The sequence below is a fragment of the Miniopterus natalensis genome, chromosome 14 (assembly GCF_054644295.1).
Source record: "Miniopterus natalensis isolate mMinNat1 chromosome 14, mMinNat1.hap1, whole genome shotgun sequence".
In the NCBI taxonomy this organism is placed as follows: Eukaryota; Metazoa; Chordata; class Mammalia; order Chiroptera; family Miniopteridae; genus Miniopterus; species Miniopterus natalensis.
Genome location: NC_142094.1, coordinates 41,729,341 through 41,749,852, shown reverse-complemented (window position 1 = coordinate 41,749,852; position 20,512 = coordinate 41,729,341). Strand labels below are relative to the sequence as shown.

Genomic DNA, 20,512 nt, shown 5'->3' with positions numbered 1-20,512 from the left:
GAATTCCTGAATTTGTTCCTGGCAGCTGATTTATTCCACCACTTCCAGCTCCTGCTTTGCTTCCCAGTAGCCTCATTTACTTTATTAGTATAGGATTGGGCTGTGGTGAAGATATGGAAGTGAGTATTGTGAAAACTTGATGACATTGTTAGACTGATGAGTTACCACCATTGAGACCAATATTATGCTTATCTTCTGGCAGTCTTGGTTTCTTAGAAGTTGGAAGGCCTCTGGACATAACTGGGAGCCTAGACTGAGAACTAAACTTTTCTTGGGAATTAAGAAATATAGAGTGGGTTTTTGTTTTACACATATTAAACTTTGATCTCTTTTCTGGGATTTTTAGTCATACTCAGGAATATTTGGAAATGAAAGGATGCTCTTTTATCTTTTTCTTCACAAACTGCTTAATGTTTGGGAATTGATGAGCTAAAAATAATAATCATGTGCCATTGGGTCAATCCAATTTCCAACATACTAAGGCCATTTAGGAACCAATTGTAAAAGGCTTTTCTTGAGAGAGGAAAATGGATTGGGTTTGGAATCAGACTGTGGAAGACAGTCTCTCTGAGCGTTAACTTGAATGTTAAGTTAACATAATGTAAAGGGTTTGGAGTTTATCCTTTAGACAACAGACAGTCAAGGAAGGGTTGTAATTAAGAAAATTGTATGTGGTGTTTTAGAAATTTTTAAAGTTATTTTATGGTTCATAGGACAGAATAGAACAATGGTAGATTCCTAGCTGCAGAGGGACCAAAGAGAAGCTAGTGAAGATATCCAGGAGTGAGATGAGGTCAGATAACATTAATGCATCAGTAGTGGGAAAGAAAAGGATAGTTAAAGAGTCATTACAAATGAAAAGTTGACAGGACATGGTCAATCTCTAATTGATTTGATACAGATAGTATCCTTTGCAGTTAATTTGTGTTCCAGTTGTAACATGAAAGGGAGACTTTTTTTTTTAGAGAATTCACTGGGACCAAAAAATGCATATAAACTGAGGGATTAGTAACATCAGCATGAGTCAAACTTAATTTTTTACAAAAAATTTAGTCAGTGCAGAGCAGGTTTTTGTCTCTGTCATTTCAATTAGAAACAATCCCATTTTCTATCGTGGTTTTTTTTTTTTTTTTTTTTTTTACTTCTCTTCCAAAAGGAGAAATCTGGTTATAGGGGCTAGGAATTACTTACAAAGTATTTGATACCACGTTTCTATGTACCCATCATTTTGCTGTATATTGAAAACATTTCAATAAGTCAGTGACAATAGTAATGAGTCACTATCTACACAGGTAGGTTTTTTAGTTTTTTAATTGTGACAAAAAACATATAACAGTTTATCTTAGAACTAATATCTGAATTCAGTAACATTGCAGGACACAAAATCAACATGCAGAAATGAATTGTATTTCTATACACTAACAATGAACTATCGGAAAAGGAAATTAGGAAAACAGTTCTATTTATTATAACATCAAAAAGAATAAAATACTCAGGAATAAAATTAACTAAAGAGGTGAAAGATGAGTGCACTGAAAACTACAAAACGTTGAAGAAAGAAATTAAAGAAGACACAAAGAAAGGAAAAGACAGCCTGTGTTCAAGATCATGTCTCCATAATCTTGAGTATCTATGAAGTATAGCTTAATTATCAAATATGTTTGTGAAACATTAGGTTAAGTCAAGTTAAGTAGGTTTCTTCAAGGGGCTTTTATCATACTAATATGCAGTGTGCATCTAAGAGAGGGATAAAGTTTGTATCTCATAAGAGCAGTGTTCCCAGAACATGCTTTGAAAAACCCTGGGTCTGAGAAATTTTTTTTTGAGTCAGTGTGGTATAGTAGTTAAGGACATTGGCTTTAGAGTCAGACAGACCTGTAGTCACTTCATCTTGTGAGGTGCTAATTTTTATATCTGTAAAACAGAGATAATAAATGGATAAATTTATTGAGCACATTTAATCTTCACAGAAATTCTGTGAACAGATCCTCTCAGCTCTACTTTATAGATGTGGAAACTAAGGAACAAAGAGGTTATGTAACTTCTCCGAAGTTCTCAGCTTGTAAGTGGTGAAGTAAAAAATCTAACTCAGGTGGTCTGACTCTAGAACCTGTGCTCTGTACTGCCACATTTGTTATTGTAGAATGACATGATATTATATGTCATGACATTAACTGATATGATATGTAAGGTGTTAGTACAGTGCCAGTGCATAGTAGAGCCTTAACAAATGGTAGGTACACTTTTGTTTTAGTTGATTCATTACATAATTGCCCCATAAAGTGATCTGTAACAGAAAGGACCTTGTAATGAATGAAGTTAGAAAAACTCCATAAGGAGGCAGGCAGTGGGGTAGATTCATGTGGGGTAACAAAGGATCTATGTAGGCTTAGTTTTCAGAAGGTTGGAGGCACTCTGTTTGCTTCCTAAGCTGGCCAGAGCATCTCTTGGGCCCCCTGTTACTAAGAGAACAGTAAGAACTCCCCATTAGGCAGTGTGGTTGATTAATTCAGAGGAAGGCAAGACATTTTAGGATATTTCAAGGGTTTCCCTCTATCTCCAAAAGGACCCATGTGAGATAAACTGCTTCATTCAGAGTCATAGTCAGAGCTCATTCAGAAGATTATGTTCTATGTAAATAAAAATAAACAGTCAAACAAAACAACAGAAAAAACCAGGCTCGACTGGACCATGCAATCAAGTGAGTTCTTTCAGGTCACCGACTTTGGCACTTCTTAATTTAGGGTTAAGCTGCATCCTTCATGTGAGTCTGATGTCATTTTGTGTATGACCCCCAGTCAATCTTTGCATCAGAAAGCACTTTATTAGAATTTCCATAAATGACAAAACCACTTAAGTAAGTTCATGCTTTTTAATGAGGCCCTCTACTCTTCTCCCAAACATGTTTTTCTCTCCTTAGTTTTCTACTCTGACATGTAGAAAAGAAGAGAAAGATAGGTATCCCTGCCTTTTGGGGAACTGTGGGATCTTCCATTTAAACTTGTGTGTTTTGCTTTCTTGGCCTGTTTATATAAATATAAGAAACCAGAAGCCAGTAAAAATAAAAATCATGAAGTTATCCATGAAACATGCAGAAGCAGCCTCCTTGAATGATAAACAAGCTCAGCTGCAGGAAGATCTGTGGTCTGATATTCATTACTGAAAAACTTCCATTGGATGGACAGTTTGTCCGGATGAGTTAATTAATTTTAAGAGCTCTCTGTCCTCTTAGAAATATACCATTCCAGATTGGCTGAAAACATGTTTACTTTGAACATTCATCAGTAATTCTGGGTCAGCCACCCCACAGCTTGGTTTGCTTTGGTGCCAGCTGCATGTGGCAGAAAAGTTAATTAGATGTCTCTTGTGTTAAAAGGGGGAAAAGTCATGTGGAGAAACAGGACTCTTGCAGAGAGAAGGGAGTGTGGAATTTCCATTTCTCAGAATTAGGAAGCCGTGAGCACAGAAACTAGTTCATATGAATCTGTATGGAAATCAGGGGCTTTTTCCAAGGATAGCTTCTCATCTCTGCAAATGAATTTCCATTTCGATATTCTAAAAATATTTAAACAAATTATTTCACGTGTCCAAAGGCTCTTTTTTTAAAATCCCAGATTTATCCTGCTTTCCAAGTCCTGTTTGAGTTCTACCTTACTCCCAATCTTCCTTTTATTGCAATGGCTTAATTAAGCCTTCTCTTGTCTGAAGTTCAAAGCACTAGGAGACAATAACTGTGCTCTTTTCTGATGTATTTTGCTGGTGTTTCAAGTGTATTTAGTACGTCTCAATTAGACTTACGTGAGGAATTACCTTGTGAGTGGATAGAACAAGTAACAGCCTTGCAAATGGTTTTGTAAAAAATTTCCTCTTTTTTCCCCCACTTCTTCTCCATCCTTTTTTGCTCTTTAAATACTTATCAGCATTATTCAGGTAAAATTTGCCATTTTAAGTGTACAATTTGATGAGTTTTGACAAATATATTCATTTGTTATGATTATCACAATCATGATACAGAATATTAAAAAAAAAAGTTTCATCTTGCCCCTTTATAGTCACCCCCCATTTTCTCCCCCATGAACTACTGATCTGCTTTTGGTCATTATAGTTTATACTTTCTAGACTTTATTTAAATGAATTATGCAGTAGATAGCCTTTTATGAAAGACTTCTTTCACTTAATATAACACTTTGAAAGTTCATCAATGCTGTTGCATGTATCAGCATTTTGTTCCCTTTTATTGTTAAATAGTGATTTCCTTTGAACGGATATACTACAATTTGCTTATTCCATTTACCACCTGATGAAAATTTGGGTCTGTCTAGTTTTGGGCTATTATGAATAAAACTGCTATGAAAATTCTTATCTCTGCATGGACATGTTTTCATTTCTTTGAGATAAATACCTGGGAGTTGAATTGCTGGATTGTGTGGTAAATACATGTTTAACTTTTTAAGAACTTGTCAAACTTTTCCCCAAAATGATTGGACCATTTTGCATTCTTGCCACCATTTTCTGAGAGTTTCAATTGCTTCACATGCTCACGAAAGCTTGTTATGTTCAGTCTTTTTAACTTGAGCTATTCTAGTGAGCGTGTAGTGGGACCTCATTGTTTTATTTATACTCCTCTAACGAATGATAAGCATTGTTTCATGAGCTTATGTGCCGTGTATATTTTCTGTGGTAAAAATTCTGTTTAAATTCTTTACCTTTGAATTGGGTTGTTTTATCATTAAGTTGTAAGAGATTTTATATACTATGGATATAAATCCTTTGTTAGATATTTGTTTTGTAGCTGTTTTCCCCTTGCATTTGGTTTGCCCTTTTATTTTCTTAAAATTTGTTTTTTTAAAGAGTCAAAGGGAGAAGGGGGTCAAAAGGTTAAAAAAAAAAATCTCTGTGCCCTTCATTTAGATAAGTTCAGCTATGCATCATCATTCAGAGAGAGGAAGGGAGAGGGAAAGAGAGAGATAGAAACATCAATGATGAGAGTCATTGATCAGCTGCCTCCTGCACACCCCCAAACGGGGATCGAGCCTGAAACCCAGGCATGTGCCCTGACCGGGAATTGAACCTCGATCTCCTGGATCCTAGGTTGATGCTCAGCCGCTGAGCCACACCCAGCCGGGCTGCGTACCCTTCTTACTCCATGCCTGTATATTCTGAGTTCTCTTTAGTCTGGCTGCCCAGAACATTAACTATTCTGATCCTTTGTAAATTGTGGTGATTGTTTCACTTACTCCTTTCTGGTGGTTCTTTTTTTTTTTGCAATGGTAATTTTTTTTCACATATGGCAGGTTATTACCCAGAGATGTCAGGTGACTCCTCTGCAGATCTCTGGATCTCCTGCTCTTTGTGTAGCTCCCATCTCTCCTGTAACTAGAAGTTACAGAACAGCCTCAGCCTCTCCTAACTCTGAACTCTGCCTCCTCAACTCAGCAAGACTGCTGAGTTCTTTTTGGGTTCCCCCTCCCTGTACTACAGCCTAAAAGCTCTTTCCAGATAGTGAGAATAGGGCATTAGGGCATCACAGGGCTCACCTAGTTTGTTTCTCCTTCCCTAAGGATCACTGCCCTGTGCTTTCTGTTTTCCTATGTTTGAAACCATTGTTTCATGTGTATTGGTTCTCTTTTAAGTTATTTAAGGTAGGAGAGTTAATCTAATTTCTGTTATTTTATCATGACTGGATGCTAAAATTTGTGATATGATTTTAAATTTTCCAGAATGCCTCACTGTCCCCAAATATTTACCTTAACTGCCTTCCAAGGTGCTTATAATTCTACCATTAAATAATCATTAATTTGAGTCTTTTGGCATTTGAATATTAAGATGCAAAAATGCTCCATAGGAAAGGAAGTATAAGAGCACAAGTAGCTCACTAGATACTTACGGGGCATTTGAAAGCATAGAAATATAGAACTAGAACTCTGGGTACCTTGTTTCATTCTGAGGTCTACAACAAGTTTTGTGTGCACCCTGGCCAACTTACTTGACTTGTGTGGGCCCAGTTTTATCATTTGTAAAATGTAAAGGAAGAAGAATAAGTGATTAGTTGGCTCTCTGGCTGAGGTCAGTAGGTCCATGTCTTATTACTTAAGAAACTTAAATATAGTTGGAGAAACACAACTAAATTTCATTAATACTCCAGCAAATCATAAAGAACAACATAGTAGAATATTTATGCTAAGTGCTCTGAGAGTTCAGATATGTTAACCTAATAAATTAACATACAAGGCCTCGAAGGGATAAAATAAGGCTTTGTGCAAAAATGGAAATCAAGGTGTTCCTTGAAGGATTAATATTTTTGGATAAAATAAAGGGGACAAAAGTAAGGGGAATAAGATATTCGCGTTTGTTAGAAAATTTTCATTGTCTAATGAGTGGTTAGGCTTCTGATACTTGATCAATTTCAGGTTATCTTCAAAAATGGAAGTGATTGTTCTTTTTTCTATATCAATAAAATAATATTTTAATTGCAGTTATAACTCTTGTGGTTATTTTGAGATGGTTATAATTTTTTTTCAGATTTTTGAAGTTTGCAGATATTTCCTAGTGTTTCTTAAACAAACCTCATATCTAATATGTACCTCAAATAAAATTTACTAAAGTTTTTCATTATTACTCATCCCCTCGACTTCTCCTGTGTTCCCTGCCATGGTTAATGGCATCACTTTCTACCTTGTCTCTTAAGGAAAACTGTGTATTATTTTTTATTCTTTTCTGAGTCTAATCTCCCATATTCATTTGGCTGTCAGGTATAGTTGTCCTTAACTCTGGAATCCTCTTTCTTGCTACTGCTCTATTGCCAGCCCATCTTACCTCTCTCCTGGACTATTAATGACAGATTAATGGGTCTCTCTGCTTCCCAGCTCTCTTAATGTATTCCTTATACTGCCACTAGAGTTATTCTCGTGTATAGTCTTCGGTAGGTCACTTCTCTGATTCAGAGCCTCTGACATCTCTTCAGAGGCTAGAAGATAAAGCTGAAACCATAAAGGCACTCATACATTTGCTCCCAGCTTGTTTCTTCAGGTTTCTTCCCACTGCACTGTACATTAGTCTTGGCATTCTAATTATGGTATGTGGAAAGGAACTATTCTAAACAGTAAGCAGAATTAGGAAAGGCATGAAAATATATAGTGTCCTTGGAGTCTCCATCAGACAGACTTCTACCTACCCTTTAATAAAGATTTGGTTAAGAAGTCACCCCCTTTATTACTCACTTCTGACTACATCCCCTTTCCCTAGGTGTGTGGGTTATAAGTGCTTATTACGTTGTTTTAGAATTATTTCTGTTTTTATTGTTATAGTAGGCTGTGAGCTCCATGAGGGTAGGAACAAACATTTATTCATCTTTACATTTCTAGTGTTCAATATAGTGTGTTGAGCACATTGTAGGAGCTGATGTGTTTGTTTGAATTATCACCAGCATACATAACTAACACGCTCTTGAAAGCGTGGTCCTTTCTAGGCTCCTACTTCTGTGGGTCCCCTGAGGCTGCCACTAGGAGGCTCCAAAGCCATCCACATGAGGAAATTTGGTTTGCTTCCAAGTTAGGCAAGGAAATGATGCTGCTGGACATATCCTTATTAAAAGTTCAGATGTCTAAACTTTTGTTTTAATTTCTTTGGAATTCTGTTTTATTTTCTGGTTGATTTTGATATTTAGTAGCTTTGGATTACACATTGTCCTTTGGAGAATTTATAGCATACCTAAATGATATGTACATTATACTCTTAGCCAGTATACATATACAATGGGGAAAGTCAACTCTCAAAGAAACTGATAGTTTTTCAGGCACAGAATGAAGTCCAGTGCAACTGACTCTAATCCAGTGCTTAAGTACTTTTTCTCTTATTCAACAAAAAGCATGTATTAAGTGTAATTGTTGGCTATTTTTGCCTGTTATTTAGTTAGCTCCAAAAGATTTGAATACATCAGATTCCAATGGGAATTGCCATCTAAAATTATTGCTGCTCAATGAACAAATATGTCAGGCCATTGGCTCTAATTGGCATTCATGATTGTTTCTCTGGTGAAGTAAATTCTAAACCATTTGTTACAAGGTTGTCTCTTTAGGAGCCTTTTGATAATGGGATAACCCTAGAGCTTCTGAGTGGTTTTTACTATTTGGGTGTGAAGAGGAAGAGAGGAGCCCATTGGTGCAGAGCTACCTTTTTTTCTTTATGCATCTCTGTCTTCTCTTTTCACAATCTGAATGGTTTGTTATTCAAGCTGAGTTTACCTTCTATGAGGATTTCTCTTGGATGTAGCATTCTCTCTTTTTTCTGAATTCAGACTAACTAAATCTTGGAGTTGGAAGAAATTTAGTTCATGTAGTCTGGTCTTCTATCCACTGTGTGAATCCCACCAACTATGGGTAAAAATGACTCCAGATACACTGAGTAAACCAGCAAATATCTTAGTTTTGGCTAAGGCTGGTTATGTAACTGTTCTTGTCTGATCTCAGTCCTCAGAACTAATGCTTTACTTCAAGGTGTGTATATCCTTATTAACAGCTATTTATGATTGCATAGTACTTCCATGAGACAGATTATTTAGCACTTTTATGAAGATTCAATCAGTGCAAAAATATCTTTGTGGAGAGAATTTCAGCAATTGCAAGTGAAAGAAAAGAAGTAGATGTGATACATTCTGCTATTTTGTGTAGAGTAGTATTAGATCCAGTTATTTAGGAACTCTCACTTGAAAACAGACCTCAGGCTCTAGCCAGTTTTGCTCAGTGGTTAGAGCATCGGCCTGCGGACCGAAGAGTTGCGGGTTCAATTCTGGTCAAGGGCATGTACCTCAGTTGCAGGCTCGGTCTCTGGCCCTGGTTAGGGTGCGTGCTGGAGGCAAGGAATTGATGTGTCTCTCTTACATCAATGTTTCTCTCTCTGTCTCCCCCCTCCCATTCTCTCTAAAAAATATCCTCAGGTGAGGATTAACAAAAGAAAAAAAAAGAAGAAAGGAAAATAGACTTCAAGTTGATTGAGTATGAGTCGTGCTGTACAGATGAAAAATCAGGGCTGTGGTCAATACTGTTAGGAGAGCCTTAGAAATATTTAGCAGATGAATGATTTATGCTGAGTTGTTGTGGGAAGTCTCTGCTTCTGGGTTCACCCTCCAACTCAATTGTATTGCTTGTTTTCATGAACATTCTTGCAATGGAACAATAGTGTCTTCATCTGGGAATAATGTAAAACTAGAGAAATGCTGCAGACCTCAGATAAGCGAGCTGGAGCAGAAACTTGAATATTCATAGACATCTTCCAAGAATCCATATATATTTGCATACATTTAGTAGAAATGGATAAAAATACTTGCAGGGGCAGAGTCTGCCAGGGTGTCACTTATTCTACTGGGTGATGTGGGAAGAGCACCAGCAGTTAGGAGGCCAGGGTTCTAATATTTGCTTATTACAAAATGCTGTACAAACAAAATGCTGGGTAAATCACTTTATCCCTATCTCTGGTTTCCTTATCTGTGAAATCTGAGGGTATTTTACTTTTTGCTTATCCCTCTAGAACAAGGGTCAACAAAGTATATAGCCCGCAGGGCAAATCTCACCACTACCTGTTTTTATAAAGTTTTATTGGAACACAGCTGTTCCCATTTATGTATTGTCTGTGGCTCTTTTGCATTACAACAGCAGAATTGAGTAGTTGCATCAGAGGTTGTATGGCCCACAAAACCTAAAATATTTACTGTCTGATTCTTTATAGAAAAAGCCAGCCAACCCCTGGTCTAGAGAACATTTTTAAAAAATGAGGAGGGGAGGCGGTTATAAGCATTGACACTGGGGATGCTACTGGTATCTGTTGGTTGGGGCCAAGAATGTCAAATGTCCTGCAGGGTAGGACATAATGAACAACTGTTTTACCAGAAGTTCCAGTAGCTCCCTTCTAGGGATCCCTTCCCTATTTTGATTCTAAGGAGATCCATTTTTGAAAGCTATATCAACTCTTTTAGACCACTAAGGCAACAATGTCTCAAGTTTAAATGAGTTATGAATTTTTAAACTATTTCCCATAACTTGAAAAAGAGTATCCACCAAGATATCTACCAAGAACCTAAAACAATTATTATGTTTATAGTGAAATATTAGAAGCATTCCCTTTAAAGTCAGGAAGAAGCCAACAGTGCCCTCACCTCACCTTTGTACTGGAGTACTAGTGGGCACAATAGTAACAAGAATTGTGAAGGGTCTGAGGTTTTACCCCACTTGCAAACTAACAAGGTAGGCTGCCAGAATGGCATGGATGCTGGCATAAGATATGAGACTCCCGTGTCAGACACAAAACAGTTTGTTTTGTTTTTTTTACAACAATATCTGTGGCCAGAGTATCAGCACATTTTTGAACTGTTTTGCTGAGTCTCAGTTCTCACAGGACAATAGGAAGAATGCTAAGTGATACTTGCACATGCAATGGGTTATATAAGAGGAAGGGAACCCTGAGGTTAGGGAACCTGAATCTTTTATAATGAGAAGTAAACAGGCCTGCCCTGTATTCTGGAGGGAAATGCTGTCTTTATTATATTGGATACTAAGCATGCCTGCCCTTTGCTTTGGAGGGAGGTACAATCTTTATCTTCTAAGGCTGTTCAATATACAACCATCTTTGAAAAGATAATCTAGAACAAAGGCAACCAGTGTCTCCGATTGTAAGAGAAGCAGAAATGCAAGAGCCCTATGCCTTCCATCAAATAAGAAAAGTAAATAAAATATATAAGAATTAAGAAGGAAGAAACAATTTTTTTATATTTAAGTTTATTGATTTTTATTTATTTTATTTTTATTTTTATTTTTATTTTTATATATCTATTGATTTCAGAGAGAGGAAGGGAGAAGGAGAGAGAGAGATAGAAACATCAATGATGAGAGAGTCATTGATCGAGCCCGCAACCCGGGCATGTACCCTGACCGGGAATCGAACCCTGATCTCCTGGATCCTAGGTTGACGCTCAACCGCTGAGCCACGCCCGGCCCGGCTAAGTTTATTGATTTTTAGAGAGACAGGAAGGGAGAAGAGAGAAACATCTATGCGAGAGCACAACATCGATCGACTGCCTCCTGTATGCCCCCTACCAGGGATTGGGCCCATAACCTGGGCATGTGCCCTGACTGGGAGTCAAACCAGCAACCTTTCTGTGTACTGGACAATGCCCAATCAACTGAGCCACACTGGCCAGGGCAACAAATTTGTTTTTATTAGCACATGTATAATTGGTTACATAATGAATTCATGGACACCTAGTCACAAATGGTTAGAAATAATAAGAGTTTGCCAAGATTGCTAAATTCAAGCTCTATATAGCAAAACCAGGTTCATTTTTATAAACTGTGGACAACAATTTAGAACATATTATTAAAAATGAGGGTAGCTTACCAGCTACGCAGGAGACATCTGCCCCTGTGTCAATTAAGCCCTCTATTTCTTTTCCTTCTATCAATAATTTTTTCATGGGTCTATGCCTTCCTACTTTTTGTACCCAAGCTACTAAATCACTAGAGCCAAATCCTTGATCTCCTCTCTCTTCTTTTAATGTAACATTTGGAAGGGCCAAGTAAGGGAGCAATAATAATTGTGCTATTCTTTGTCCCAGGTGTATTTGTATAGTCTTTTTTTGGAGGTTGAATCATAATTTTTAATTCCCCTGTATAGTCTGAATCTATTACTCCTGGGAGGACCTGTATTCCTGCCTTAGAACGTGAACTTCTTCCTATAATTAGTCCCACATATCCCTTAGGTAAGGGGCCAATAAATAAATAAATAAATAAATAAAATAAAAATAAAAATGAGGGTAGAAGGAAGAGGAAGACATTTGTAATACTTTAAACAATAAAGATAAATGTAAAAAAAGTAAAAAAAAAAGATACCATACCATACCATGAATAAACCATAGTATCTTTGAATAAATCTAAGAAATATATCAAATTTTAATAGAAGACACTAAAACTTTACTGAGAAATATTAAAGAAGATCTACACAGAAATGCATAATGCCATGAAAAGGAAGATTAAATATCTTGAAATTGTCTCCAAATTAATTTATAAATTCAGTGCAGTTCAAATTCCTATAAGCTGTGTGTGTGTGTGTGCATGTGTGTATGTCTAACTTAACAAAGTAATTGATTATAAAATGTTATAAAAGGATAGAGCTGAGTGATGGTACATGGGTGTGAGTGGGTATTCTTTGTATATTTCTCTGTTTGAAACATAAAATGAAGGATTTTTTCTAAAAGTGACATACTGAGGGCCTTGGAGATCCATGAGTCTAGAGCTGTGGATGCTGGCTTACACTGTTTTAATGATCCAGAAAAAGGTACATAGTATTAACTGGAATTGAAAAGAAGAGGGAGGGTAACTCTAAGAGACATTTTAAAGCCAAAGTGGATAAATTTAGTGACTTGAAGGGAAAGGAAGAGACCTTTCTTCCTTTAATAAAAGATAACAGGGGTCAGAAACTAGAGGATTTGGGAAATTATGTGGTTGACTAAACAGGGAAATTAAAGGGCAAACCAATTGGAGGGAGCAGATTATGAGTACTTTAGTTTGGAGCTGTAGGCTCTCCTCACAGAGGTTCTTCTAGCATCTGTGAATCTCTTTCAAAGGACTATGTTGTGCATCTTTTCACAAGCTTATTAGCCATTTGTGTATCTCCTTTGGAGAATTGTCTATTCAGATATTTTATCCATTTTTAAATTGGGTTATTAGTCTTTTTATTAAGTTACAAAAATTTTCTTTGTATTTCTATTGTATATATTCAAATATTTTGTTTGTGTCATCTTTTCATTTTCCTAATGAAGTATCTGTTTGAATACAAGGCCTGTGCCTTTAACTACCTATTATTATTGCCTCACATAATGTCAGAGAAAGTACCTAACTCTGTACTTGGGAGGCTTTGATGACTATATTGAAATCACTTTATTGTGCCTGTGTCATTCAGCTTCAGCTTGAATATTTCTAGGAACAGGAAACTCACTCCATCCTCAAATAGTTCTTTTCCTTATATGACAGCTTCTGTTGTCACAATTTTCTCATGTGAAACCGTAGAGTATGTTTTTTGGTTATTCCCATAATGCTTGACTTTTGAGGTTTACATGGAACAAGTCAGTTATCCCTTCTATATGAAAGCAAGTTTTCTTTTGTATTTTTTTGCCAGCTTAACACTCAATTTTTTCAGCTGTTTTAACAAAATAAAATTATTTGCTATCTTGGTACTTTACTTTGGATGCTATCTAGATGATTAATATCCTACTGAAACTATTATAGCTGGAAATAAATATACTATCACAAGTAGGATACTAAAACAAAAATAATAATAGTTACCTTTCATAGAACTCTTATTAGGTGGCATGCATAGTGCTAAGTCTTTTATGCTTCTTTATAATAACAGTAGATGAAAAAATTGAGGGCTACAGAGGTGCTTTCACCTGTCAGTTCTGCAACTAAACACCAAATCAGAATTTGAACTGAGGTCTGCTTAACTCCAGCTCTTCACTCTGCCGCCGTTGACTGGCATGGAATGCAGTGTCGCTGTTACCTCTTGTATTCTGTGTGTTCTGGTTCCATTAATTTAATCTAAGATTAGATTAATCTTTTTGATGGTAATATCGTATTTGGCAGCATATCACTGGCTTATGTTAAGCCTGTATTTAACTAAAATTTACAAATCTTAAAAAGATCTTAAATATTTGAGCTTCTGTCTGGTCTGGCTTTCCCATATTATCTTATGTAATTAATTTTAATTAGTTTATGTGCAGGAATTTGTGTTCATGTCTTTAACTACATGTTGGAAATCTTACCCTAAGTTTCTAGATTGCCAAGACAATTTTGAATATTAAGCTAGTCATTTATGATGCTTACTCTTTCTACTGATATATGACCATGTGCATCTTTGATAACTATTCTTGCTCTGTGTTTATCTAGTCTTTTATACAATGCTGAACAGATTAAGTATGAATAAAAATCCATATAGAATATCTATTTTTCCTCAAAACATTGTTATAATGTACTTTTCTAAAGTCTAGAAAGTATGTTTGGCCATGCCCATGGTTTTCTTTTCTTAGTATTATTAATATTACGATAATATGGTCATTTTATTTTGAGGTTCTGGTTGAATGATATGGAGGATATCAGTTACAATGATTGCTTCCTCAGCCTTCTGAGCAATAAACTTATTAGATAGGAAATAAAAAGTTTAGTAGGTGTTCTATTCTTTGAATTAGACTTCTATCAGAGGATATCAGGATAATTGAAACTCCACTTTTCTTTTTATAAGTTTTTTAATGCTTTCTAGGAAAGTATCATCTATATTTCTTTTCTGGATGGACCGTAGTATGCCACTGTAATAGTATAATTAGGTTTTTCTTTTTAGTTCCTATCTTTTATTGTCTAGTGTTCTTTACTATTAAGTTCATGAGTTTCTGTTTAGGAATAACTTCTGGAAAGATCACTGGTCTTGGCTTTGAAAATTCTTGGATTTGGGGTCTGACCATACTTTGTGAACTTGAGCAAATCACTTCAGCTTTATGGACCTCAGTTTCCTTATATATACAGTAGGGTTAATAATATTATCCCTTATTACTTAACAACACAAAAACAGGTTAGGATTTCAAAAATTGATAATTGTCTATTAATGGTTTATACAAATAGTGCCTTTATCTCACATAACAAAAAATCAAGAGGACAGTTTAGAACAAGTATGATAGCTATGGTTGCTCAATAAAGACATTAGGGACTTAGGCTCGTCCCATCTTTCTGTTCACTATCCTTAGTGTGGAGTCCTTTACCCTCTTGCTTCTTGACTCATTGCAACAAAATGACTGTATAACTCCAAGCCTCATGTCTGTGTTTCAGGCATAAAGAATAGGAAGGACTAAAAGGCTGAAAGAAAAAAACAACAACCTGGTTTTCTCTTAGTGAGATTTCTCTTTTAATTTGGCAAGGGAAGTCCTCCTAGGGATGTCTGCCTGCAGCTTATGGCCAGAACCACGTTACATGGTCACTCATTGCTTCAAGAAAAGCTGGGAAATTGTATATTTTAGCTTTTCACTCTCTACAGTAGTGGAAGGCAAAGGATAAGGGAGTATATTTAGGGTTTGTGTTGGCTAGTCAACAATATCTGCCTCATACTTTCATAGGATTGTTGGAAGGATTCAGTGATACAATGTAATTAAAAAATTAATAGCCCGGCCAGGCGTAGCTCAGCGGTTGAGCATCGACCTAGGATCCAGGCGACCAGGATTCCATTCCTGGTCAGGGCACATGCCCCAGTTGCAGGCTCAATCCCCAGTTGGGGGCGTGCAGGAGGCAGCCAATCAATGACTCTCTCATCAGTTTCTACCTCTCTCTCCCTCTCCTTTCCTCTCTATGAAATCAATGAAGATATATTTTAAAAAAATTTAATAGAGTGTAATTTAAATAAATGTAAACTATATTTATATTTCTCTTGCTGTCTATTGCTGGTCTTAAACTAGAGTGTATCCTTGCTTTAATTTATTCTAATTTTGTATTAAAGCCTCAAAAAATTATGAGATTAGTTACTTGAATGCTAAATGAGTTCACTTTATTGCCTACATTCTAGAAATTGGTATAAATATATCTAGGTATAAATACTGCATTACTTCCAACCAGCTCCTCTTTTTTTATGTAAGAATGAATAAAGACCATTCCCACATCTGGCTAATCTTTGTGTACCAAACATCCTAACCCTCATTGTCATGGGTTTTTATTAATATCTGGGCTTCTCTTTTAGGGCTTTATTTATAGATTTGAAGATTATTTGTCCACAATGATGTTCCTCCCTTTATGGACACATACCCAATTTTTTTCTTAAATGCCATTTAGCGTGGCTTAAAGAACCAAATCTTTCTACTGGTACCATCAACATGGGCATTCATTTATTTTCCTTCCAAAGTCATTGATGTCAACAATGGCAGAGCAGTTATTTTTTTAGCATTTTGTCCTAAAATCCTTTAGTTTGCTATGTAAAACTCGAAGTTTCTAGAGTTGTCATCCAGATTGCTGTTGATAATATCATTTGTTTCTATGATAATCAGCTGAGTTATATTTTAATTTGTAAAAATGGAACAAATAACTTTAGGGCATGAAAGCTTCCTGGTAACTGGGATACATTCTAGATGAATGTTTGTTTTTGAGGAAGGCTCTTTTCTGGAGAATACATCTACTTTGAGTGGAATTCGTACTGTATAAAAAGTATAAAAAGGAGCCTATCACTAATGGGAAAATAACTGGAAGGAAGAAGATCTGAAAAGTGACTCTAGCCCTACTCTTGCTTTCTTTAGCGACTCACAAAATGCTTCTAGATTAAGGATCTACTGAGTCAGAATGTACCCAGAGGTATATGAAGAAAATATCAGGAGAAATTCTGAGCAGCTAACCCACAGAATGGCAGCCCTAGTTTGAGCTGAGTAGGCTGGCTGGGAGGTAAATTTGAAAATAGGCCAAGTGTCCTAAATACACATGCTGGAGCTATCATTTGGTCCTATGGCATAAAGTGGATGAAATGACCTTCATAGTCACTAGTGTTCAGACAAAGTTGGATTGTTTTTACCCATGGAGAAGGCTAAAAGATGTTAAGAAAAGGCCTCAGGAGGTAAATAAGTACTAGAGGTGAGCTTAGAAGGGGAACAGAGGAGTGAGAATCTTAAATGAGGTCAGAGAGAGATAAGAAACAAAAAAATCTTTCAAGAATTTGCAAATGAGCAGAGAAACTTGGAGGATGTATCAAGTGGGAGACTCTCAGGTTTATTACTTCTGCATTTCTTAATTCTGATGAAAATACTGATAGTTTATAAATTGTCATCTTGTGGTAAAACAGAACTGTGATATGTGTATGGGTTTTTTAAATTTTTTTTTATTTTTAATTTTTATTTTTTTGCTTTTCATTTGTGTTTCCTGCCTTTTTTCTTTCTTTTTGTAGACATTGTTCGAAGTGATGTTGCCTTGGATAAACAGAAAGGCTGTAAGATTGCCCAGCACCCTGATGTTATGCTGGAGCTCCAACGGGAGAAGGCAGCTCAGATGCATCTGGTTCTTCTAAAGGAGCAATTCTCCAATACTTACAGTAATCTCATATTAACAGGTAAGGCTATTGGAGCCGGCTGGAATTTCAGAGCACTGTAGATTGATGGCCTCCATCAGTTAGCAACTTGGTGCTTGGGAGACACTAAAGTGGGATCCAGATGAATCCACATCTGTCTGTCTTTACTCACTATATCCCTTTTTAAATTGTGATGACTCTTGTCTTCCTATAAAAAACATTTCTTGTAGTTTGCAGATGTATTTTGGCTTGAGGTTATGGGCGATTCAGCATGTGTGTTCTTAAAAGACAGAACCAATGAAAACCTAATGAAGCCTTATAAAAATATAACTTTTTAGTTGTGTGCCAGTAGATTTGAGAGAATTACTAAATTTGGTGTCTAAGAAGCAGCTATTTTCTTCTTTCTGTGTATGTCCTTTCTATGAACCCAGTGAATATAAAGATGAAATGTAAAAGAGATAATGATCCACAGGCAGAGCTGAGAATGTTCTGTTCGTTGTGGAGTTTGAAAATATCCGGGGAATTTGATTTTCTTTTTAAGAGCAAAGAGGCTATGAGACTGAGCCATACTCCCTTACATCCTTGGTTCTATGAGGGAAGTGAATATATGTGAGAGCTCAAAGGAGAAACAACTTTTTGCAGGGTTGCCTGCAAACTTTGCTGGTAGAGTATGTGAGTTACATGCCTTTGTCAAGCTTTGGAAAAGGTTCTAATAGCAGGCCCTGGCCTGGTAGCTCAGTTGGTTGGAGTATCGTCCCAATACACCAAGGTTGGGGTTCAATCTCTAGTCAGGGAATATACAAGAATCAACCAATGCATGGGTGAATAAACAAAACAACAAATTGATGTTTCTCTCTCTCTGTGTAAAAAAATCAATAAAACAAAGATTCTAATAGCAGACTCTAATGTGAGAATCATGAGGGACTTGAGATGAATTAACAAGAGCAGCTCAAGTTACCACCATTTTTTTGAGGGTATGCAAGGCAGACAGACCTGCATTATATTTATCCAAATAAAATTTAACAAATCAAAAGTGTATATTTTCCCTTGTTTATGAATATTTAAGAAATAAAAAGATGGATTGTCTGACAGGCTATGAACATCTCACACTTATTTTTGTAAAGTCCAAGTTAGGAATTTTAACTTTTTTTTTTTACAGGCTTCCTGGCATTTCACCAGGAATTGCTGAGTGGCAACCAAATTGTTTTGCGTTTTTAAAAAAACAAGTTTTTCAACTTTTTATTTTGTACCTGGTAGAAAACTCTAGCATGAGATGAAAGCCAGATTTAAATGTCGCTTTGGTGAGCAGAGAAGATGATTATGGATTTCATAAGTATAGGCCCTGTTTTTTGCTCTTTGACAGGTCATTAAAGAGGGAAAACTTAAAAGTGATTTATAGCCAGTGCATGTGTTTCCCTAAATTGGTGAGTGAAACTGTGTTTGGATATTTGGGAAGAACATAGATTTCTCCAGTTTATCTCAAATGTACAAATCTACATGTATTTAATGTTTTCCAATTCTGTTACTGGAAATGAAATATTTTTATTCTATCCTTATTCTAATATTTTAAGCACATATAAGAGAGAGGTCAGACCCCATGTTCTTTAACATGGCATAGAAAGGGCTTAGGGTAATTCTAACCCTAAACTGTGGATCCAGAGTGTGGCTCAACAGCATATTATCTTTGAAAATACAAGTGTTCTATTGAGTTCAATGGAATCTTTTCTAATTCTCAGTAACATAATCCCTTTGGATGTTTATTCGCAGTTCAAACTGTTGGAATCAACATTGTCAACTTTTACCCTGACAACTTGCTTACTTTCCACTAAACAAACTTACCCTAGTGAAGAGCCTCTTTCCTGCTCTCACTTCTCCCAAGCTGCTTCAAAGAGTCCTTAGGCATTTTCCACATTTTTCACCCAATGCCTTTGCAGAGGTGGTACCTTGCTGCAGACAGAGCATTTGGTGTGCCCCAGTGTGTTTACATGAAAGTTCAAAAGGTTTTGGTTCCAGGTGTTGGGAAGAGATGGAGTCATTTCAATTTAGCACCAATGGTAAAACTATTTTAGTGTCCTTTAACTAAGTCTTTGATTTTACACAGCGTGGTTTTCTAATTGTTATGAAGTTTAATCCTTGATTTCTTGTATAAATTTTGAGAACATGGTCTCCAGACAGCTAAACATAATATTTAAACATAACTAAACTAACTTTTGTAAATATTTCCCTTTTCAGTGATGAATGTATATTGGTAAGGAGGGTGAGGTTGAAGGGGCAGAGACCTCTCAGATGAAGTGACTTTCTTTACCAACATTCTCAGAACACCTACTCTAGGAGCTCTGCTTGGTGATGTTCCACTTATTTTGTGTAACTCTGGCATAATGTTTGAGATATCTACAGTAAAGTATTTATGTGGGAACGGGATGAGGAATTTGGCCTCCAAAATCTCAGAAAATCACTTTTTCACACCTCTGCCCTCCCCTAAACACCTCTCCCAGTTATTTACAGAATTTCATGTATATGGGTAGCAGTGTGTCGTAATTATTTCCTGGTCAGTTAATAGTATATTCTTTATTTTGAAATTGGATAACTAAGATCACAGTATAGGAAAAAAATCAATTAAGTGATCGAAGTGTCAGTATGGTAAGAAATTAATAAAGTGATTGAAATGTCAGATGGTTATAAGCATTTAAAAAATATTGGTTGTTGGCTTCATGTCACAAGCAAGCCCTCATTCTTAGATGTTTTATCTTTATCTGATGTGACTATTAGCATTGAGGTGAGAGGCATGCCTTCATGTTCTTTATTTCAGCTCATGATCACTCTTAAAAAGATACTGACCGCTCAGATGAGTGCCTTTTGACCATTTAATAAAAGGAAACAACTCTACAGTCCTAGTAACTTCCCAGTTAATGAAAACTAATAATAATTCTTTAATGCATATATCTTATTGAAGTATTCCTCATTATATCATACTTTTAGAAAAGTAGATTATATTTTTGCATGATACTAAGCATGTCTTAATATGAATGATTTACATGGTATTGGAAATAGCCTCACCTAACAGAAAGTTTTGAAGTAAACCCTAGGGCTACAGGAAGGTGAAAGAGTACCTCCAGTATAACATCTGTGATTGAACTGTTTTAAATGGTGATGAGTCATATACTGCACTTATCACACTGACTCACCAACACCTGAATGTCTGCTTATCCTGGAGCTTCTTGAGTCTGAGGAGTGACAGTAAGGGGAAGTTGGGTAGGAGCCTTTAAGGAAGAACAGGGATCATGCCTTCCATTTCTTTGTGCTCTCATGATTCTTTTTTTTTAATCCTGACCCGAAGACATGCTCCTTGATTTTAGAGAGAGAGGAAAGGAGAGAGAGAGAAGCATCGATGTGAGAGAAACATCAGTTGGCTGCCTCCTGTACATACCCCAACAGGGATTGAACC

The 20,512-nt window shown here is 36.3% G+C and overlaps 1 protein-coding gene across 2 annotated transcripts in view; it reads left to right on the top strand.

Moving 5' to 3' along the window:
* The window catches only part of HPSE2 (heparanase 2 (inactive)), a 403,699-nt gene that overhangs the window by 18,555 nt on the left and 364,632 nt on the right, over window positions 1–20,512 (top strand). For both annotated transcript variants that reach the window (XM_016219880.2, XM_087824495.1), the window contains exon 3: window positions 16,948–17,109. In XM_016219880.2, coding sequence (XP_016075366.1) covers window positions 16,948–17,109 — 162 coding nt within the window. The remainder of the gene's footprint in view (window positions 1–16,947; window positions 17,110–20,512) is intronic.